The sequence below is a fragment of the Lepidochelys olivacea genome, assembly GCF_965140295.1.
Source record: "Lepidochelys olivacea isolate rLepOli2 genome assembly, chromosome: 5".
NCBI classification, from domain to species: Eukaryota; Metazoa; Chordata; order Testudines; family Cheloniidae; genus Lepidochelys; species Lepidochelys olivacea.
In genome coordinates, this window is record NC_140415.1 from 121,658,508 (window position 1) to 121,682,079 (window position 23,572).

At 40.4% G+C, this 23,572-nt stretch overlaps 1 protein-coding gene across 1 annotated transcript in view; it reads left to right on the top strand.

Moving 5' to 3' along the window:
- Nucleotides 1-22,528, top strand: part of UGCG (UDP-glucose ceramide glucosyltransferase) — a 39,587-nt gene extending 17,059 nt beyond the window's left edge. Inside the window, exons 2-9 of the mRNA XM_084629113.1 lie at nt 5,191-5,332; nt 7,162-7,264; nt 8,475-8,576; nt 9,714-9,826; nt 14,055-14,233; nt 15,199-15,285; nt 17,259-17,448; nt 20,096-22,528. Coding sequence (XP_084485239.1) covers nt 5,191-5,332; nt 7,162-7,264; nt 8,475-8,576; nt 9,714-9,826; nt 14,055-14,233; nt 15,199-15,285; nt 17,259-17,448; nt 20,096-20,266 — 1,087 coding nt within the window. The 3' untranslated portion in view covers nt 20,267-22,528. The remainder of the gene's footprint in view (nt 1-5,190; nt 5,333-7,161; nt 7,265-8,474; nt 8,577-9,713; nt 9,827-14,054; nt 14,234-15,198; nt 15,286-17,258; nt 17,449-20,095) is intronic.
- The last annotated feature ends 1,044 nt before the right edge of the window (nt 22,529-23,572 follow it).

The window sequence follows — 23,572 nt, forward strand, 5'->3', positions numbered from 1 at the left end:
TGGGAGAAAAGAAAAACAGAATTACCTTTGGCGGAGGGGAAGACTATTTGTTGACAAGGAAAAATGATGAAAAGCCAGCCTGTTCTTCCAAAGCATTCACTTCACACCGAGGAAAGTATCTAATCCATAAAAAGAAAACTAGTAACCACTGAAGTAAAAGCTTAAATCCAAAATTCTCAGAGAATTACAGTAATATGTGCACACAGTGTCCTTGGAATTAAGTAATTTTTTATTCCCAGATAATATTCCACAATAGGCACCTAGGAAATACTGCATTACGGAAGGAGAGCAAACTTGGTACAGCCCTTGGTATAGGCACTGAGAGTTGAGGAAGGTAGAAGAAGGTAAATACTTACTTTAGGTATCCTATCTAAGGAGAGAAAAATGATAGCTTTGTGAGAGTATTAATTTAAAAAAAAAATAGCAAGCAAGCTTAAAGAAGTTTGTCAACTTTTACCCTTACAACAGCAGTTCACCACTATATATCACAAGGAAAAGTTAGCACCTTTAAATTTGATTAGAAATAGACTTGATATATAGCTAGATATTCTTGTGGTAGTGCTCAAAATGCAGCAGCCATGTTCTCAAACTGTTAAGAAAAACACCATGCTGGTCTCAAAGAGCTTAAAGTTTTAGACATAGAACTTCATAGCTTTTTACAGTTAGCAGCCGCCTCCCCCACCCCCCGTAAATCTGAGTCTTTCTTTGCAGTCAAAGGCAATGGGTAGCCCTACTATGGCTAACTTAATAGATGTCAGTTCTCATAGTTGTCGCCTAGTGGGTAAAAGTGTCTGTTTCATATTTTAGAGAAAGCATGTTCAAATCCAATTAAGTTTCTACTGGCACTCTTTTCTATAAATGTGACTAAGTTTAAATCTTTTTAACATTCTAAAATGCACAAAACCTGATCCAAAATACTTTTTAAAATGTAAATATTGCCTAATCGCCCCAATTGTCTACACTCTTCTCTTTCAATAGCTAGTCTTTAACAAGCCTGTTCTTATATTTTTTCATATGGCCAGAGTGTTTTTATGCCATATTTTCAATAAAAAATTCAAAAAAATTACTACATTCTGAAAATGACAAGCTTTCCCCAGCATGAGCAGTTCAAATCTATTGTATAAAATATTTCTTGTGCTACATAACTGGGAAAACCTGTGTGTGTGGTTATTGGCATGGAAGTCAACATGGCATTTTAAAATCACTAAGTATTGTAATAGTAGTGCTGTTTGTACGTTCATGACATTAACATGGCACTGACAGTAAGCCATGAGGTTTATACTAGAACAGTGTGCTCCAGACTCTTTATCATCCAGCGTGCATGTGAATGCTTTTTACAGTAGTATTCGCAATCAAGTAATTTTAGCTTCAACAAAAGAAGAAGCTGCCTCTTCAGATGCCTTCTGTCTCTGTTGCTGTCGTGAGGAGCCTGTCAATACTGCAAGCCTCATGCCCCTCATAGATATGGTATCCACAGTACCTCCTGCATCTACTATTATATCAGGAACTTATTTTCATAATCATCACAAGGGTCTGCAGTTTATCATGTACTTTGGACCATCTCGTTTCCACTCTGCTCTAATCCATCCCTCTACTAATTCTAATAGTCCAAAGAACCACCACTTTGTTTTAAATTAACCTGTCCTAGAAAGATTTCCTCCCTCTCCCCAAAATGTGTAATTTTCTCTGAAAGTACTCTCCCCTTTGCCCCCACAAGCCAGGTCACAGAAGATTGAGTCCTGGGCCACTGTTGATTTTTTAGTCCATAAAAATAACTACCTCAAAGCTGAGTGTATCGTGGTCCTATAGGGCTAGAAATTTGAAATTTATCTCAGTGGGGGGGAAAAAAAGAGTAATTTGCAGTTTTAAGAAGGAAATGCAGCACTTTCGTATAGCTGTGGAAGAACATGAGACATAGGAATTCAAACTCATAACAGCTTTATGTACAAAAAGGTGTAACTTAGATCAATTTCCCCCACTCCCTGGTGTAGACCAGGCCTCAGAGTCTTCATCCCAATTTCAGATGGGCACAGCCCCACCTCCTTGAGGGACTGTGTTTCTGTTTCCCAGCATCTTCTGCCTTTAGTTTGTCCTTCTCCCCTGGCCTTTCCAGTTTCACCCTTGCTTGCACAGGGTGGCTCTCAGGCCTCCCTGCCTGGAGAACTGTCATCACTCTCTCCTGCTTCTTAAGCTTTTTCCCCTACTGACTGAGGGCTCTGCTGAAGCCTTCTTGCTCCCTGCAATGTCTACAGACATAACTCTAATTTCCTGGATTTCCCTACTTCACTGCAATTTCCTACTCCTTTTGTAAGGGAATTACATAATTCCTCTCAGTTGGGGCTCATCCTGTAATCAGTGTTGGCTTAGCCCCAGGCTCTCCAGCCCACTGGGCAAGCCATCCTATTACACTGTATGTAGTCCAATGTACTCCATAGCAATGTTTTCCCCCCTTCGTTATTTGGGATTTCTTCTTTCCTTCTTTTCCATCTTTCTCCCACTTCACAAAATCTCTCTTCCTTTTCATGACCCTTCCTTCTTTTATTAAAACTATTTCCCACTCAATCTTCTCTGCCCCCTTCTCCTTCCCTGGGTCTCCTGTCCTCACTTGTCCTTGCCTCCTTCCTCCAAATGTGCTGTCCCTGCACCATTTTCTTTCCTCATCTACCTTGTTCTCCACCTTCTAATTTCTTTGAGTCTGCCCAGGTGCCCTTATTCTTGTGTTGCTAAGCATCTTCCACTCTGTTCTGTCCTGGATGCTCATTGTTCTCTCGCTCCTTACTTTCCCTCAATACTTTCTCCAGTTCTCCCAGGTTCTCTTTTTTTCCCAGTCAAATTGTCCCTTCCTACTCCTACTTGGGCCCCAAATCCTGTCCTTCAGACTCGCTAAATCCTGAGTGCTGTTTCCCTGAAACTCCTTATGGAATCCTTGTCCCCTCACTCCCCTTCTCTCCCAAGTTGTATGAGCTACTGCTTTCCTACTCCTAGTCCTTCTGTCTCATCCTTGCATAGTTGGTGTAGAATGGCATAAGGTAGCTTTGTATATATAGCTGGCCCTTAGCCCAGGAGCCTTTGACCCCTCACCAGGACCAATTGGGTACTGAACTGCCTATGGAATGTCTACAGTACAATAAAATGCATGCAGCTGGCTCATGGGGCTTGGGCTGTGGGCCTATAAAATTCCAGTATAGATGCTCAGGCTGGATCCTGGGCTCTGTGACCTTCCCCGTCCCCGCCCTTGTGGGGTCTCAGAGCCTGGGCTGCAGCCTGAGCCTGAACATATACAATGCAGTTTTATAGCCCTATAGCCTGAGCATGAATCAGCTGGCATGGGCCAACTGTGGGTGTTTTCTTGCAGTGTTGACATTACCCATAGTGGCTTCAAGAGATGAGCCTCCTGATCATACTAGAGATTGACATCTGCAGTTTCTGCAGTAAATGAAGCAAGTGATGACAGCCTTGCTTATTACACAAATCTGATTTGTCCCCTGAGCACCATCCATTTTGTGCACTGAATAAGGAGGCACGGGCACTGGGGCAGAGGGTGGGGGAATACTATGTGATCGAGTACCCAAAGAGTGTGTCGTCATGCATGCACACAAAGCGGCACAGTAGCACTATGAAGTCAGCCACTTCCTTTTAAAACTGTCTGAAGATGGGACTCTGGTTTTTGAATACCCACTTGAAGTGGATTACTTTACCACTTTTGACATCTACACAGCAGCTGACTATCTTTGTCAACACTTCCTTGCTTATCCTGTAGCTATTAAAAAAAAAAAAAAAAAAAGGCAGGGGGAGCAGGTTTGGGAGTGGGTCATACACCTCGGCTTTGTCTATACTGGCACTTCATTGTCAAAACTTTTGTCATTCAGGGGTGTTAAAAACACCCCCCCCCCGAACGACAAAAGCTTTACCGATTAAAAGTGCTGGTGTTAACAGCATCTTTTAGCGACATAGCTGTGTCGCTAAAAAGCTCTGTAATGTAGCCATAACCCTAGTTTCTGAAGGGTAGGTGGCCCCAAGGGCACCAAACCCTATAGTGCAATCTTGTGCCGTTTTCTGAAACAATTCTATGTTTTGGATTATTACTATTCTTAACATAATGTGCTAGTAGGTTTCTGGAAGGTCTCATTTAAACAGCTTTTCAAAGGAATTGGGTCGAGCTAAATGTATACAGTAAAACTACAGTATTGTTATCTGATGAAATAAAACTCTACTTAAAAATCTTTGCCCCTACCCCACTGTGCTGTTTACTTTCTGTATTTTTTGCTCAGCTTGGACAGTGAAGTAAACAAGTCATTTTCACACTTGTTTGTAGTCAGTTTCCCTTTCTGATTCTTCTGCTGAAATACTGGTGGTCTCAACGCTTTAAGGGAAGATATACTGGTAGATCTCAAAAGCCATTTTTCTTACAATTAAAAGGCTGTGTTACTATTCTAACTATCTTCTAGTAAGAAGTGTAACTTGTGGAAAATTAGGTTTAGCTCTCCTGTAAAATTTCTGTGGTAATTTTTCATGGTGTTTGCTGCCTTTTTATTTAAAACATTAACTGGTAAGTTACACTATTACAGCTTTCAGGCTGTGAAATTTAGACATAGTGTGTTTTGATATAATTATTTCCCCTAGAATATGCCTACCCTTATGAAGGTGTGTTAGCTTGGCAGCCATGTGTTGTAAAACTTCATAGAAATATGGTTCAAATTATAACATTTTAACTCTCATTAATAGTTCAGTCTCACATGCTTTGATCCTCATTTCACTCTGTTGCTTTAAAGGGACAGTGACTAGATTGTGATGACAATTTTTTTAAAAAAGAACTAGTTTCAAGTGCACATCTGCTGTAGAGTCCCCTGCCTTTTTTTAATTCTTACATTTATATAAGTAGCTCTCTTTCTCTCACCTCTCTTGCTGTGTGAAAGACCCAAACAGGGGAAACTGACGACACAAAAGAACAGAGAAACTGATTAGATAAAATCAAATGCACAAAATAAACAGAAAAATATGGACACTAATGTGACTTTTATAAGCTGATTTTGTGAACTACGTGGTGTTGAGACTGATAGTTTCAATGCTTCCTTGAATCAAACTAGATCAAAGATATGAGGTTTGGTGTGTAGTTCACCTGTAAGACCAGAAATACTTTCAAAGGTGGCTATACATGTATATAATATATTATTATTAATTTTTTTGCAGACGTCTCCACCTCAACAAGAAAGCAACAGACAAACAACCCTATAGTAAGCTTCCTGGTGTCTCACTTCTAAAGCCATTAAAAGGTGTAGATCCTAATCTCATCAACAATTTAGAGACCTTCTTTGAACTGGATTATCCAAAGGTATGTCTGAGTTTACTTTTTTCACAAGTTGAATTGGTGGTCTTTGCTAGAGTTATCAGAGTATACTGTGAATTTTTATTTTTACACTGGCAGGTTTCAGAGTAACAGCCGTGTTAGTCTGTATTCACAAAAAGAAAAGGAGTACTTGTGGCACCTTAGAGACTAACCAATTTATTTGAGCATGAGCTACAGCTCACTTCATCGGATGCATACCGTGGAAACTGCAGAAGACATTATATACACACAGAGACCATGAAACAATACCTCCTCCCGTATTGTTTCATGGTCTCTGTGTGTATATAATGTCTTCTGCAGTTTCCACGGTATGCATCCGATGAAGTGAGCTGTAGCTCACGAAAGCTCATGCTCAAATAAATTGGTTAGTCTCTAAGGTGCCACAAGTACTCCTTTTATTTTTACACTATAGATGGAGGCAAACAACTTATGTACACCTTATGTATTTCATGACCTCTGTTTGTTACCTCGGCTTGTTCCTGATATCTCGGACACAACATCCCTACTCATTATTCTGTCAAACCATCTTATCTTGTACTAGATTGGGGTGTATTTGTACTAGCCTTCTGCAATATATTTATGTAACTATTTAGTGCACACTAAACTAGCAACAACTTTGCTAAGTTTATGTACCGAACAGTGTACTTGTAAGCATTTACTTTAATACATGGCTTGACTTTGATTTACAGACTGTTTCAGGGCTCAAATCTTGCACCATGCCCAGTGCTTCAGGCTCTCTCTCTACTACAGTCCCTGCCCCCCCCCCCTTTTTTTTTAAATGCAGAGGATGTTTACCCATCATTTTGGTAAAGCATAATGCATGAACTGAAAATGATCCAGTGGGCTAAACACTCTTTCGTGGCCATGTTACCATTTTTGTCCCATTTGTACTTTGGTTTGCACATTTTTACATACAACCAATAGACATACTGTATCTTAGTTTTTAATTGTTTTTATTTTTATATAGTGGGCCTGGGAATGTTAGGTTTGGGCCTTGAATTGAGAGGTGTAGTCTTAGAGTTGTTCTGAAATACTGGGATAGGCATTATTACAGTGTGTTTTACAATGCTATGTATATAAGAAGTAAAACACAAATTTTATAGTGACATTACAAATGAGGCCTTGCCGGGACTCCCAGTGGGCATAAAAGGCTGTCTGAGGATTCCTTTCCAGGATCAGGCAGGCCTTCAAACACTTTCCTCCACAAGTACTTGGCAAAGTGTTCTAAGTCCTTCAGGAAAGGGACCAAATACAACATTGCTCCTGCAAGCTGCGTTGTCAGGAACTCGAGTTTTTGGTGAAAGGCAATGTAAACACTTAAGCACAATAGCTGGTTTCAGTCCTATTGTAGTAATAATTGAAAAAAATATTTGATAACTTGCAGGTTTAAAAATATCCTTAATATTTTGGGTTCTTAAAATGTAATTGCAAAATAAATTTGTTTTTTGTGTGTGTGAGGGGGAGAGGGAGAGAGAGAGTCGAACATTTAACTTTTCCTGTACAATAATGTTTGTTTCCTGCATAAAAATACCTTTCCAGTAACACAAAAGAAAATTATTTAACGTTTTACAAGTACAAAAATGTTCTTTGGGGCTGAAGGCTAGATGTCTTTTCAGAAGTGCTGATAGTATACTCTGACTACAGCATTCTTTACTGATAATACAGTACTTGTAGCTATCTATCTGTAAAAGCAAATCCTTTAGTTCTGTAACACTGCTTCCTCTGTCAAGTTTTGGTAAAGTTTTTTGGACTGTAACTATTTCCTCCATTTTAATAAGTTGTACACCAATTTGCATGAAATCTTTTTTTACTAGTATGAAGTGCTCCTGTGTGTACAAGATCACGATGATCCAGCTATTGACGTGTGTAAAAAGCTCCTTGGCAAATACCCAAATGTTGATGCTAGGTTGTTTATCGGTAAGTAATGCAACTGCATGGCACAATTCATGCCTTTATAAATGGATCGTAAAGAAGCTAACAGCAAAAAAATGTGTGGAGTCTTCCAAACTGGGAAATGTGTGTTTGTCTGTGGATGCTGGTTCTGTAGTAGGACAGCCTACTCAAAGGGAATATAAGTTTCTCATCGACATCCTGACACCAATTAAACAAAACAAACTCCAGGGAGGATAATTCGTGCAAATTAATATTTGCTACTCTCTTCTACCCCAGAATCACTCCTCACAGCGCTAGGGCTGTGCAGCTTATCAATTACTTCAGCCTTAAGGGGGCAAAAAAACAGTTGTGTGTTGGGCCTCGATGCCAGTTGGCTAGGCCTGAATACCCAGAAATGATTTTAGTGTCTTACCACGTACCTTCATGATAGTAAGTCTGCTGTTAAGAAATTTTCCTACTCCACACCCTTGTAGGACAGGGCCACCTCCTCTCCTCTATGTGCCTTGTGTTTAAAGGAGGGGAAAGGATCTTTGGTGCTCAAAATCTTTAGTGCTCTCCCTGCCTAACTTTGAACAAAGCTGAATGATGTCTGGTACTGGGCTAGGGACAAAAATGCCGAGTTTGTTGTTGTTTTTATTTGTATTACCATAGTGCCTAGGAGCCCCAGTCATGGCCCAGGGCACCTTTGCGCTGTCTGCTGTACAAACACAGAACAACAAATTGGTCCCTGCACCAAGGATCTTTTAATTCTATTCTCCCACCCAGTCAAAAAAATCCTACCCAAGAGAGTCATTGCCATATATAATATAAATTGAGTTGGCAAAATCAGGAGAAGGGGACACTAACCCCTTAGAATGCAGTTTCTAAACCCCAGCAGATAGCTGAGCTCCTTTTGTACGTACAGGGCCCTTAGTGCGATAAATAGTAATTTAGTGAGCTTATAATAGTCTCTTCAATACAAAATTTAATAAAACTGTTTTTTGGAAAAACTACAATATCTGTTAATGGGAGGAATATATGTCACATGTAGGCTTCAACTGTCTTCTTTGTTTGGCTAAGAAGACCTGAATAGATTTTCAGAGGTGTAGGTTAGCATTTACCGTTATCACCCTGATTTGGGGGTGGGGAGAAGGGGTATGGAGTCTGTATTCTATTACATATTTGTAAAATAGCTTCTGGATTTTGGAAACATGCATGATGTATATAACTGTTGTTTTTTATTTTTAATGTTAAGGTGGAAAAAAGGTTGGCATCAACCCAAAAATTAACAATTTAATGCCAGGGTATGAAGTTGCCAAGTATGATCTCATATGGATCTGTGACAGTGGAATCAGAGGTAGGTGTATGGCAGTGGTTCTCAAACTTTTGTACTGGTGACCCCTTTCCCATAGCAAGCCTTTGAGTGCGACCCCCCCCCCCCAGTAAATTAAAAACAGTTTTTTATATATTTAACACCATTATAAATGCTGGAGGCAAAGTGGGGTTTGGGGTGGAGGCTGACAGCTTGTGACCCCCCTCCCCCCCAGGTAATAACCTCATGAGCCCCTGAGGGGTCCTGACCCCCAGTTTGAGAACCCCTGGTGTATGGTGTAATGGTGGTGTTCGAAATATTCTCTTGAAATCATTTACTTTAAAAATACAGTACTACTTACTGATTGCTTGCTTCTTGGCTGTACCTCTAGGCAGACAATTTAAATTCTTATAAGACTATACATTAAGATTGACTTCCAGTTGACTTACAACTTGTAAAGGACACTGTCTGTTTTAATTTGGGATCTTAAATGATATGGCTTCTGAATTCAAATATATGAAATATAGTCTTTACTCCAATTTAGTGGATTTTTGTTTGATCACGCCAAACCTAAATTACGCTGCACCTGTGTGATTAATGCTCAGTGTGTAACTCTGCACAGACACAGGTAGTAAATGTCATAGCATTGGTCTTGCCAATTGAATAATTGATTGGTGGTTTTGTACACACACATTCTAAGATGAATAAGTTAAAAAATAAGAGACTTCAATCCTAAGTAATGTCTTTCAGTTAAAGTAGCAAGTCCAGTTTTTAGATTTAGAGGACGTTTGCACTTCTAAAAATGAAACAAATATTTTGATACTTCTAGTGATTGAGTTACTAGTACTCTGATGTCAGGTCTCAATCATAACTATTTCTGCCTTTGTAGAAAATCCAATTTTAAAAAATTGGTGTCAGTTTTTATTGTCCCACTGCTGCCAGTCTGCAAATTGTTAGAAACTTATGCTAGACTGTAAATGTTGACAGCTCCAGTCTTAGTGGAATTTTTTGTTACACAAAAATATAGTTCACCAAATTTGTGGCCAACCTTTTCTGCACTTTTAGTAGTAGAATAGGAGTTTGAATATATCTTTATAGAGTGAACTTCACGACCAATAATGAACAAATGGTTTCATAGAGTGCAATGTTTGCATACTAATAATCTATTTATCATTTATTTAGTAACACCAGATACCCTAACTGATATGGCCAATCAAATGACAGAGAAAGTTGGTTTGGTCCATGGCTTGCCCTATGTAGCAGACAGACAGGGCTTTGCTGCCACTCTAGAACAGGTGAGTGCAATATTGCTTTCTTTTGTTGTGGTTTCTTTCCAACAATATGTTTTACCTTTAATGAGCTTTTAAAAAATTTATTTATTTATAATTTTTTAAAAATTATTTTGACATTCGCATGCGTATTAAGCCTAGTTTACAGGAAAATGTAACAGTGTTGACAGCCTGTGGTTCAGTGTCTAAGGGTATGTCTACATTACAAAATGAGGTCAAATTTATAGAAGTCGATTTTTAGGAAGCGATTTTATACAGTCGATTGTATGTGTCCCCACTAAGAGCATTAAGTTGGCGGAGTGCGTCCATGGTACCATGGCTAGCGTTGACTTTTGGAGCGTTGCACTGTGGGTAGCTATCCCACAGTTCCCGCGGTCTCCGCTGCCCATTGGAATTCTGGGTTGAGCTCCCAATGCCTGATGGGGCAAAAACATTGTCATGGGTGGTTTTGGGTACATGTCGTCAGTCGCCCCTCCCTCTGTGACAGCAACGGCAGACAATCGTTTCGCGACTTTTTTCCACGCGGGCGCCATACTGCTTTCCGCAGACGGTGCAGTAGGGCTGCAAACTGTTGTCATTGAGTGCTATGAATCCACCTTGCAGGTCCTCTATATCAGTGGTCTCCAGACTTTTTTGATTGCTCACTCCTATCAGTAAAAATTTTTTGAGCACACACCCCCAATATATGTATATTTATTTATGTATAAATTATATACATGTACTACTGTGCTAATATATTGTGTAAATTATAAAACATTCACAAATTTTAGAAATTAAAAAACAATAAGATAAAGATGAAATGATATTTTTAATTTTTTTTATTACGGCACATAAAACCTTTACATTTTTAAAAAAATGTATTTTTTAGTGAGAGCAATGTGATTAAATATGCTTTATTATTTTTGAAAATCTTAGTTTAACACTTTGTGATACAGCAGGCGCTCAGGGTGGGAGTGCGGTGTCTGGGAGGGAGTTAGGGTGTGAGAGGGAGCTCAGGGTGGGGGTGCGGGAGGAGGCTCAGGGCTGGAGCAGGTAGGAGGTGCAGAGCACTTACCTGGGGCAGCTCCTGTTTGGTGCAGGGGGTGTGCAGATGGCTCTGTGCAGCACAGTACCACCCCCATGCCCACGATTCTGGGAGCTGCGATTCTGGGAGCTGCTGCCTCGCCACCTTCCTCCCCCCCCCCCCCCCCCGGGCAGGAAGGACCACCCGGAACACAGGGGCTTCAGGGCCCTGGGCTAAGGGGGCCCCGGGGCCCTGGCCTGCAGCTCTAAAGCTCCTTTTGGAATGCAGCCCCGCGAGCATGGGCCGGAGGAGCAGGGGCAGCCACACAGCCAGTGGCCAGAGAGAAGCGGTGCTTTCCCCTTCAAAGAGCTGCTTCTCTCCAGCCGGCTTTGAAGAGGAAAGTGCTGCTTCTTTCTGGCGGCTGGCTGTGCGGCTGCCCCTGCTACTCCACGGGCCGGAGGACTCGGCCACCCTTCCTCCCCCCCTTTTTTTTCCTCCTCCGGCGGTGCTCCTCCTGCTGCGCCCCCCACCCCTAATCAATCATCTTGCACGCACCCCACTTTGGAGACCACTGCTCAATATGACTGTTGTCATCCGCCGCTTCCGCTGCAACTCTGCTCTTGTCTCGCCATACCACGGCAAGCGTGCAGCCCGCTCAGCTGTTGTGTCCTGGCAGCAGACAGTGCAGCAGGTTTGCAAAACTGGCCATCCAACCACCGCTTCCCCTGCAACTCCGCTCTCCTGCAGATGCCATACTACTGCAAGCATAGAGCCTGCTCAGATCTCCGCAGCAGTTATGAGCATTGTAAACACCTCGTGAATTATCGTGTAGTATATGGAGAACCAGAACCTGCAAAAGCAGACGAGGAGGCGATGGCAGCACAGTGGCGAGAGTGATGAGGACAGACTTCTCTCAAAGCACGGGCCCTAGCAATTTGGCCATCCTGGTGGCAATGGGGCAGGCTCATGCCATGGAATGCCGATTCTGGGCCCGGGAAACAAGCACAGACTGGTGGAACCACATAGTGTTGCAGATCTGAGATGATTCCCAGTGGCTGCAAAACTTTCGCATGCATAAGGGCGCTTTCATGGAACTTTGTGACTTGCTTTCCCCTACCCTGAAGTGCAAGAATACCAAGATGAGAGCAGCCCTCATAGTTCACAAGCGAGTGGCAATAGCCCTCCGGATGCTTGCAATGCCAGACAGCTATCGGTCAGTCGGGAATCAATTTGGAGTGGGCAAATCTACTGTGGGGGCTTCCAAAGCACCACATAACTGAGAGATGCCTCTATGTAGTCCAGAAACGCTGCCCTGAATTCTCCATCACATAGTGAAATGTGTAGTCCTATGACTCAGTCCACCTTTCACACTATACATATATTGACTTGGATATCTACCTTTCCCCCTTTTCCTTACCCTCCTAATACAATATTACTAGTGATACTGTGCATTGGAGATAAACAAAGATCTAGCTTAACTCGTGTATGCTCACTCTTCTAAAATCTGAATTTGTACTCAACAACTTTGTGTATTTTTAAATTTACATGACCCTATAGGTTCATTATTGCTAGGATATGGGTACCAAAGGCCAAATATCCTGATTCTCAAACATTTTTGCTTGCTTTTACAGAATCCAGGGAATAGGTTTTTAGGATAGATTTCAGCTTTAGTGCTATCTGATAACATGCTTTAATTTTGTAACTTCCGCAACTTAGTGTTTTGGTTTTGAAGAACTATAATCGCAATATTAATATTTTGTCAAGTAACTTTAATGATGCTGTTTTTTTTTTTACATTTTAATTGATGCTGGCAGTTGGAAGAGCAAAGTTCAGTTTACAAACTGAAACTTAATTGCTTAGTCTCTGACACGCTATTGATAAGCTTAGCAGAACTGTTTTTTGTTGTTTTTTTAATAATTTCAACAGATAATATAGATTTTGTTTGTTTTTAAGCATTTTCTATTTTTATTGATTTTGATTTTCACAGTTACGGAAAATTTTTGTGGGGATCAGACAATAATTATTTCATTACAGACATTGAGATGCTAAAAATTAAAGCTTTATAACCGTTTAAGCACAAATGGTCAACATCATATGTCAAAGTATACAGCATAAATATCCTTAAATCAAACTAAGTTCTCAAGCAACATTTTTCTTAATTGAAATTTACAGATAGGCAAGTGTTATTGACAAATATTTTTGTTGGTTGTGTACAGTGTGTGTACAGTGAAATTGATATTTGGGAGTGTACAGTGAAATTGACATTTACGACCTAAAAACCTAATCCTTCCAAGCCTAACTGTTGACTACTGCGTGTGTGCCTGTCTGTCTGCAGATGAGCACAAATGGTGGATAGGGCTGGTGACGCGAGCTCTGCTGGATTCCTTATAGGCCCTTGGAAGTTCTTCTAAGATGATTATGATGTTTATAAGTGAAACCTCAGCTTAATATTTTTATAATAAATAACTCCAAAATTCTCCATCTACCCTTATTAATATCAATACTGTACACCATTCTGATTTGAGGACTCATGGGACCACAGATTAATTTTATTCTAGATCAAGTAGTTTTTAAGACAGTTCTTCAAAATTGCTTGTTCTGTGTTCTGCACTAGTGTTATAGATTCAAATGGATAGTTGCAGAATTCTAGAAGGGGTAATATGTTGTATATGTTCTGGTCTCCTGTGTCGTAAAACCTTGTTTTATCTAAGTCTGAGTTCTTGGACTATGTACTCATAATAGGGCAGTGAAACACAATAAATACTTTAAGTGGGAATGAGACAATTTAAAGCAGTAAGAATTGATAACAAATATAATACATTAACAAGTAAACTGCTTTGTGCCTAATATAAGATGGGAGATTGACATTTGCATTTTTAAAGTGAATAACTTTTGAAACAAAGCTGCTTTCTTCAGTTTAGGACAAGAAGTGAAAGTGTAGTTTTTGATTCTTTCTATGCTGTTCTGTACTGTGCAGGCAGAGGAGTTTCAAAGCAAATAGATAGCACAGTACAAAAACGATAGCTGCTTGAAAGGTTTCTGCAAAGTTTCTTTTAGTGAAGTCAGCCACCTCTAGCTAGCCATTGTCTTGTCAAAATCTTTTAGAGAAATAAATCTGATCGTAAAAATGCCATAAGTGAAGTAGAAAATCATTTGACTAGAAAAATAACTTGCACAAATTGTCTGCATAGTTTTAATGCCCAATTTATTACTACTTTTATCTTTTTGTAGGTATATTTTGGCACTTCACATCCCAGGTCATATATTTCTGCCAATGTAACTGGCTTCAAATGTGTAACAGGAATGTCTTGCCTGATGAGAAAGGATGTATTAGACCAAGCTGGAGGACTGATAGCTTTTGCACAGTACATTGCTGAAGATTACTTTATGGCCAAAGCAATAGCTGACCGGTAAGATAACTTCCAGTGAGTCTCCTTTAGACAGTATTAAGTTTACAGTGTGTTCTATACTTACATTCTTTGTTTTTGTAAGATAAAATTAATGCCTCTTGGTTAAGTATTTGATTTGAGGCACATTCACTGTGTATGTTTAAAACTATGGTAGGGGTTCCCATGTGGCGTATAAGTAGCAGCATAAGCCCCCTACTCTTCTGTCCCCTGTGCATGAAATGTCCTCTCTGAATTAATCTGTAGGGCTACTACCCTCTACTCCTGCAAGTACCTCCTGAAGAGCCACTTCTTCTGGGACCTCTGCAAGGAGTTAGCAAACAGGTGATGGCCAGGTTGTGCAGCATTGAGGATATATGGTTTTATTGTTTTAAAAAAACCCTTTCAGTTGATTTGGAACCCCCAAGCTATGCACATACTCTCCTGTGGAAACTTATTTTCATTACCGTGCTCATCCCTTTTCTCCTACTGTTAGTCACATTCTTTGCATCTTGTTTCAAATAAGAGTGCAAGGTCTTTTTTGGGAAGGTACGTGCCTACCTAGTGCCGTGTCGGCCCCAAAGAGATTGTGATTGATTCTAGGCACTGCCACAGTGCAAATAAGTAAGCATAATGGTGGAAATGTATGTCCATCTATCCTATATGAATAGATCCTTTGAGATATAATTAAACTCGCATCTCAATTTCAGAAGTCTACAAGGGATCAGTTTTTCTGTGAACACAGCACAAACATAATCTGTGGTGTTGCTGTTGGCTCAAGTTTTCTGAAGTAGTAATATGTGACTCCTTTTTCAATTATCAGTCTCTCTTGTGTGTGGAGAGAAATTATTGCTTATATTCAACATGGTAGTTTAACTGTTTTTATTACAGCATATATGACCGTGATAACATGTCCTTCAGCAGTTATACTTGAGTTGTTCTTTACATATGTTGTTTGGAAGTTACTTATGACGTGCATTCATTTTCAGAGGTTGGAAATTTGCAATGGCCACACAAGTTGCAATGCAAAACTCTGGTTCATATTCCATTTCACAGTTTCAATCCAGAATGATCAGGTAAAAATTCCAACTATATAGATTTTTCTCCTGTCTTTCTGTGTCATTGCCTCCAATCAGTTCTCAATTATAAGGTATAATGCACTTTTCTGAACCAGTCATTTGACCTAATAGCCCAAACAGAACTACTAAAGTACAGTAACTCCTCTCTTAACGTTGTCCCGGTTAATGTTTCGTTGTTATGTTGCTGATCTATTAGGGAACAAGTTAGTTTAAAGTTGTGCAACGCTCCTTTATAATGTTTGGCAGCTGTCTGCTTTGTCCACTGCTTGTGGGATTCTTGGGAAGAGCAGCCCTTCCTTGTGGGGATTAGAACCGGGGGAGGGGGGCAAAAGCCCCCCCATCAGCTCCCCTAAATTCCCTGTAAGGTATGTGGCTTGGTAGCTGCCCAGCAGCTGTTCAGATGGCCTTCCCCTCTGCCTTAAAGCTGCTCCTGGGAGCTTCCAGCTTGCTGGTGAATAGGGGTGCTGATGTCAGGATGTCCCCCTGCTCCTCTCTCCCCGACCCTCTCTCCACAAAGCAGAGGTGGGGGACAGGGCTCGGGGACAGAAAGGAGGGAGCTTCCTGGAAGCTGCTGTTTCCAGTCTGAACTGGCTGATCTGCTTAAAAGGGCAACATACTTAAAGGGACAATGCACATCTCTCTCTCTCTCAGCCCTGGTGAGGATGGCGGTGAGTCGTCTGCTGCTGCTCCCCTGTCGACTCCGCTTCCGCCTCTTGCGAGCTGGAGTTCCGGAGTCGATGGGGAACGCGTTTGGGGATCGATCACTACCCGCTGGATCAGAATTCTAACTATGTATTATGCAGGAAAGCTTGTCTGGTATTAAAAATAGACTTTATATTTTTAATTTTAGGTGGGCCAAGACTTGCCCTCACTCATGCATGCACCCCCCAGCATTTTGGAAAGTCAGCACCTGTGCAGCCGTGCACATGCTGTTAGGAGGAGGGAGTGGCGCGCTCCAGCTGCGTAGCGTGGGCTCATCATCGTGTTCAGTTTTTGCAGGGTAGTGTTTTCAGCTACTGCCCGGCATCTATTGTGTTGCCTCCCTCCTGCCTCTGTCCATGGGGGAGGGATAGCTCAGTGGTTTGAGCATTGGCCTGCTAAACCCAGGGTTGTGAGTTCAATCCTTGAGGGGGCCGTTTAGGTGTCTGGGCCAAAAATTGGGGATTGGTCCTGCTTTCAGCAGGTGTTTGGACTCTTCCAACCCTGATATTCTATGATTCATGCTGCCTTGTAGAGCGTGAGGCTACATTAACAGCAGCATATTAACCCTTGAGGGCTCAGCCCAGTGCTAGTTCATCATTAGCAGCAACGCATTCCCTGGGAAATATCCCACTCTCTCTTTCTTACTCCACCATCTCAACCAAGCTTCACAATCATTCATTGCTGTGTACAGTATTAAACTGTTTAAAATTGTTTAAAACTTATACTGTATTTGTGTATAATGTCTTTTGTCTGGGAAAAAAAATTTCCCTGGAACCTCTCTCCTCCCCATTTACATTAATTTTTATGGGGAAATTGGATTCGCTTAAAATCGTTTTGCATAAAGTTGCATTTTTCAGGAACATAAATAACTACAACGTTAAGTGAGGAGTTACTGTATCAGTTTACATTTTTATGCAGCTTTCATGCGGGAGATCTTTCTAATGTATTCTTGAGGGAGAAATAAACACTGAAGAGCAGATAGAACAAATATATAAAAACGTAAGCAAGCATTTTTTTAAATACTTCAGTACACTCCAGTAGAGAAGTTTTGGACTTTATGTGCAATAACCATATAACAGGTATTGTTTATGCCAGTATTTGCTCGAGTGGGTATTGAGCAAAAGATTAGAAGAGTGTTTTATTGAAAAGCAACTTAAAGCACAACTTATTGGGGGGAAATGGAGGGAAATGGAAACAGAATTTTAACTGTGTATTATGCAGCAAAGTTTGTCTGGTATTAAAAATAGACTTTATATTTTTAATTTTAGGTGGGCCAAGCTGCGAATTAACATGCTGCCTGCTACGATAATTTGTGAGCCAATCTCTGAATGTTTCGTTGCTAGTTTAATTATTGGATGGGCAGCTCATCACGTTTTCAGATGGGATATAATGGTATTTTTCATGTGTCATTGTTTGGCATGGTTTATATTTGACTACATTCAGCTAAGGGGTGTCCAGGTATGTAGTTGGAGTCCATATTGTTCTGTGTCTTATACTGAAAGATATTGCTAATTCCATTATTTCTGTTAAAACTGACTTCACTTGAGAATCTTGTATAAAACACCATCCTGGGAGACAGGATAGAATTTGGCCTCCTGCATTTGCTGCTATCTTACATTCATGCAACCCCAGTTTAAATCGGAGTGTAAGGCAGGACAGAATTTGGCTCTCTGCTCTAGCTTTGTTCTTTGTAAACACTGCCTCTCTGCAAACTTAGGGAATTTTGAAATATGATATTTGAAAGACAAGCATCTTCTTGACATTTGCTTACGTTTGCCTGCCCTTTTCCCTTCATGTTGTTATGCACTCAAATGCCCAGGGAGGGAAAAGGTATGAAATACTTGTGGCCTAAAACCTAGCTTATTCATGGTGATAAAAGAGGAGATTAGTGGTGGTGTGTTTTTTTGGGTTTTTTTTTAACCTGCTTTAGCTGCAAAGCCTGTGGGTATGTCTCTGGGGTGAGCTGTGGTGGTGATTCCTAGCTTGAGGAGACACGAGCTCTGATTGAGCCAGCACTCTAAAAATAGAGTGTAGCTGCTGCGGCATGAGCTGGGGGAGGGACTAGCTACCCAGAGTACAATCCTGTCTAAGACCATAGGCATGAAATTAGGATGGCCAGCCCCTGCCACCTCTTGCATGGCCACGGCTGCACTCTATTTTAACATGCTAGTTTGATCAGAGCTAGTGCCATCAGAGCCCGTGAGCTGGGAATCACACCCTTAGCTCTAAGTGTAGGCATATCCTGTGACTTAAGAAAGTTGAGCTGTTTATACATTCACCCTGACCTGAAAATGGAACAGAAAAATATAAAATCAGCAGTAGAGTTGCAATGAGGGGACTTAATATTGGGGGAAGGGGGTGGCAAGAGGACTTCAACAGAATTTCAAATGTGGGAAACCACTACATGGATCATAGTGTTCTGTTCTCAAGATGGCACTGCAGGAATCTTTCAAATTGCTCCTTTCTTTCTGCACCACCACCACTCTCCCTCCCTCTTTTTTTCTTAAAAAATAAAAAAAAAATAAAAAAAAATCTTAGAATGGAATAGCAGTGAAATCTTGCTTTTGGTCTTGTGCCTTGTCCTTCTTGCAGCACACTTAGTGGTGTGAAATTGATTCAAAATCAGTTTAGTTTTACTACTGGAGGCAAAAAACCAACAACAGTACCACTCCTTCAGAGCAGAGGCAGAATTGGAGATTCTGGACATTTTTACCTTTCTTCAGCTTGCCATCTGACCTTTGTTTTGGTGATGCCCGTCCAAATCCTCAGGGGCATTTCACCCTCCTTGCACCACACTGTCAGTGTACTATGGCCCAGGGAGGAACATCTGGTATAAGGATGATCCTGCAGTGGCCTTAGGGGCTCATTCTCTACACACCTTCTTTGCTGCTGTTCTAGTGGGGAAGGGAGAGGCAGAACCACATGCCCCACTGCGCTTCATAGACCCTGGTGTAGGTGCCTTGGTTCCATGTGGCCCTTATAGGCTGATGGGACTTAGAAACATCTCTCTGGCTGCTCTCACACGGCGTCTGGTGGAATGCATGCACCATGAGCAAGGCTAGCATTGGGTAGTGCCAGTGGGAGCTCTGTGCCAGTTTTGCACTCCCCTCTCCCTCTCCCCCCTCCTCATCTTATGTGCTTTTCGTTTGGAATGAAATACACCCCGTGCAGAGGGACCAACAGGGTCTGGGCATCATTTTACATCCTCCTTAGACCCGGTTCTGCAGGCTTAAATGGTGCATAGGTCTTGTGCCATGCTCTCTGTATAGGGTGGATTTCACTCTTTGGGAGTACCCAATTATCTGGCCCACTAACTACTACGTTAGTGTGTGAGAGAGGTTTTTCCAACTCCTCCATTGCCTAAATTGGAATGTCTTATTTGAAGGCATCTTCAAATGAAGACTATAAAGAGACGGCTAACTGGCTCAAGTTTCTCATTAATCTCCTTTCCCCGCGCGACCCCCCCCCCCATCTCCCCCTTCTGTACACAAGTGATTTCTCAAATCCTGCTAATCATGCTGTGATCCTATCATTTAATGTGTAGCATTCATCCCGGCAGGTGAATAGTTAACTTTGTTCAACAAGTACAACAATTTTCAGACTCTGCATGTGAAAATAATAAAAGCTTTCTTTTGACCAAGAGTACTTTTGAAATTGTATCTTCTTGTTTCAGAGTAGCAGCCGTGTTAGTCTGTATTTGCAAAAAGAAAAGGAGGACTTGTGGCACCTTAGAGACTAACCAATTTATTTGAGCGTAAGCTTTCGTGAGCTACAGCTCACTTCATCACTGTTAGTGTGTTTCTAAGTGTCAGAGCCATCTCCTTGTAAAGTTAATGAACTTCACTGGGTGTTGAATCAAGCCCCAAATCATTCCACTGGCTGAAACACAGTACAGTATTGAAAATACTTACTAAATGGGTTGCTTTGAAATTGGGCAGGCTACAGAATGTTCGCAACATGGATGCTGTTGTATATTTAGAGGATAATTGCTTAACCAAACACAATTTAATTGATAAGACTGTACACATGTGATAATACACTTACTTCTCTTTAGCCAAGATGTGCCCATCAAATAAATATTTATTAATGTCTGCTTTATTCCCAGGGTGGTGGTCTGTGTTTTTCAAAACTTGATTATGCAGTAGCTTGGTTCATCAGAGAATCCATGACGATATACATTTTCCTATCTGCCTTATGGGACCCCACTATTAGCTGGAGGACAGGACGCTACAGATTACGCTGTGGAGGCACTGCAGAGGAAATCCTTGATGTATAGCCCCAGCTTTGTGACTGTATTTCAAAAAAAGAAAAAAAAGGAGGGAAAAAAAAGTATTATAAATTATGTTTATATAAATGCTTTTAAAAAAATCTACCTTCAATAGTTTTATTACTTGTATGTTTTGGTATTTGTTCTTTAATTTATTTTGCATGGCACTTGCATCTGTGAAAAATACATCTGTAGTTTTGGCCAAATGGTACCTTCTTTTTTTATGTATAAAAGGAAATCAAGAGAATTGGTCCCAGAATCCATTTTCTTTATGAACGTTCTGCAGTAAACTCTAAAGACCGTACCCTTCAGTACAGGAAAAGCTGCTTGCTCTGTGGTACGCTATCTTAATAAATTGAGAGGTAAAATGGCCTTTGTCCATTGGGTTGCGGCAGATTGGAGGGTAGCATCGCTACAGAAGTAGAGCAGGCTTCTGCGGCATTTGAAAGATGGAGCTAGTAGCGGAAGACTAGGGGAGAAGTCCTTAGATGCTTTATGCCTACCTCTTGGAGCTGCTGCAGAGCAAATATAAACTAATAGATAACTAGGCCTTGCAAAAAACAAAAGCTGGAGTCTTGTATTTATATGTATATATTAAAACTATTTTTTTGTCTCATTGCAGTGAACCAAAAGTGGACTGAGTTTGTTGGGGTGCGTGGGTGGAATTATTAGTTAGCCATGTGTTGAGGGCATCTTTTGGCCAGCTCTGATTGGTTCTGTCTTGAACCATTGTTATCACTGTGCTGTAATTAGCCTAGCTAATCCCCTGCATCATTCCTGTCCTCTTTAAGGAGTTTTTTTGTTTCTGTGAGTTTTGATAATTGTATGTGGGGGGGGGGGGATGCATTTCAAAAACATTTCACACATGAGCTATTTTCTTACACAATGTCTTATTGTTAATAAGAATGTAATTTCATGATGCAGGTATTTAATATCTTTTTTAATTGAGCATATAATATACCTATACTAGTCATGAATAAATATTAAATTGCAGTAGATATTGTGAGTATATCAACGGGCAGGATGAATTTGCTGTTACTGATTACATTATAACCTTAATTTAACTGAGTCTACACTCTTGGCTTTTTGCCTTCTACTTTTAGTCTAGTCTTTTAAATTGGATTTTTTTGTATTCCAATGGTATGATTAAGGACTAGATTATAATCAAGCTGTAAATGCATGCTGTACTCTTTCCCTCTCTGCTCCTATGAGCTTGTTTTCCTCCCCCATTGTGAGACTGGTCTTAACTTGTGGTGAACTGGACTTGTTTGGTTTTTTGTTTAAATATTTAAAAAAATTAAAACCGTACAAAGCAAAATTGGAGAGGGAGATTGCATAAGCCTTATGGTTTTTTATAACTGTATACTGCTTCTTCTTGAGAATGGGATGAATGCTGCTAAATGCAGGGCTAGCATTGTCACTATGGCAGCTTTAAATCCTAATTTATACGCCACGCCACTCCTACGTCAAAGCATAATGTGTAGCATATTAGCAATAATTATATGTATTTATAAAAAATGGACATTTTTTCACCTTACTGAGCCAATCCATTACTTGTCTATCTGATATACACACGTGTGTGTACATATCCTGGGGCAAAATGCTTCACCCAGCTTCATATTCTTTTGCCTTATGACATCACTGAATTTGTTTTTGAAGGGCATTTTTTCTACATGAAAACAAAGGCTTTTTGATGCATGTTCCATTCTTTACATGTGAATCAGGGAGAAACTCTTCCTGAGGAAAGGTGCACACTGAAAACCAGTCTAGTTGTGACCCACGAAAAGGTTGCTTTTTTTAATCACTACTATACAGCTGAATTTTGCTGACTGTGTATATTTTATTTGTTTCATGAAGTTTGGTTGATGCCATTCGTTGCACTGCTAAAGTGAAGCCAAGCTTGTTACTTAGCTTTATGCTGTTCTCCATGCGGGCAGCGTAAAAGAAAAACCAAAAAGGGTGAACAGACTTCATTTTTTAAACGTTTGTAGGTATGAAGAATAACTGTTCTGATGTGCTTTTTTGCATCGGTGGAGCCTTCGTCACTAAAAAAAGACGAGACTTCACTTAAGCAAACAGCTTGATTTCTTGTATTGTTAGAAAGTTGAGTTGACGAAATGGAAACCAATACTTTTGACTATTGCAGAGGGCACTGCAACAGAACTGCATAAAAGTTATGGTTAAATATGGTTAGTTTTAAGTCTTGATCAACAGATGTCTAGAATATACCATGTTTATTATTTAAAATCATTGTCTTGTTGTTTTTGTTTAAAAAAATAAATTTTGAATAAATCAAATGTTTGGAATATAAATCTGTTTTTACTTTATTCAACTGAACTAATGTTGCCTTAAACACACACACACACACACACACACACACACACAAAACTTGTGTTACGTACCAGTAGTTGTCTTGGCAGTAAAATAAAAATGTAACCTTAATTCATAGCATTTCTCTGGTGCTATTCTCTGTAATAACTGAATCCAGATTCCTACAACAAATATGATCCAGTTACTTTTGGTAACTGTGCATGGCAGATCATTTGTAGAAATCTGTCCATACTACAACTTTGAACTACTTTAAGGAACTCCACATGGCTTCTAATTAACAAAAGACAAAATTTAGAAAAACCAATCTTCTGAACACATTTCAACCTAACAGTTCATTTGTGGAGGGTTTGCTGCAGAAACATGGTAGGTTTCTTACAAGCCACTCAATTCTTCAACATGGTGTGAAAAAGGTACAGGGTTGCAAAGTGCTTACTTCCCAACCAGAAGGTAAACAGAGATTTAATATGATCATGCATTAAAATAAGCACGCCTTCAATTGCTAAAATTAGATGTTGACTTCAGAGATACGGACCTGTGGTTTTGTGCTGTTGGACATTTTGAAGCTTACATACCTGTGGGGTCTGTTTATGATGGCACATTTAATTAAAGTGCTTGTTTATTTGAACGTGATCATTTTAATACACTTCTTAAAACATCATTGTCTTCCTCTAGGGGGTTTAGGACAAAGGTCACAAGTTATGGGACTGAATAATACCCATTATTTGTCCCATAACTCCATGTGGACATCTGTGTTGGTTCCTGGAGTAGTTTTGTGATTAGTCCTGCTATTTTCATACATGTAATTGAACTTGCTATAGTCTGATTGCTGTACAGTAACTCCTCACTTAACGTTGTAGTTATGTTCCTGAAAAATGCAACTTTAAGTGAAACGATGTTAAACGAATCCAATTTTCCCAGAAGAAAATTGCGGGGGGTTAGGTTCCAAGGAAATTTTTTGGGGGGGGGCAGACAAAAGGCATTATA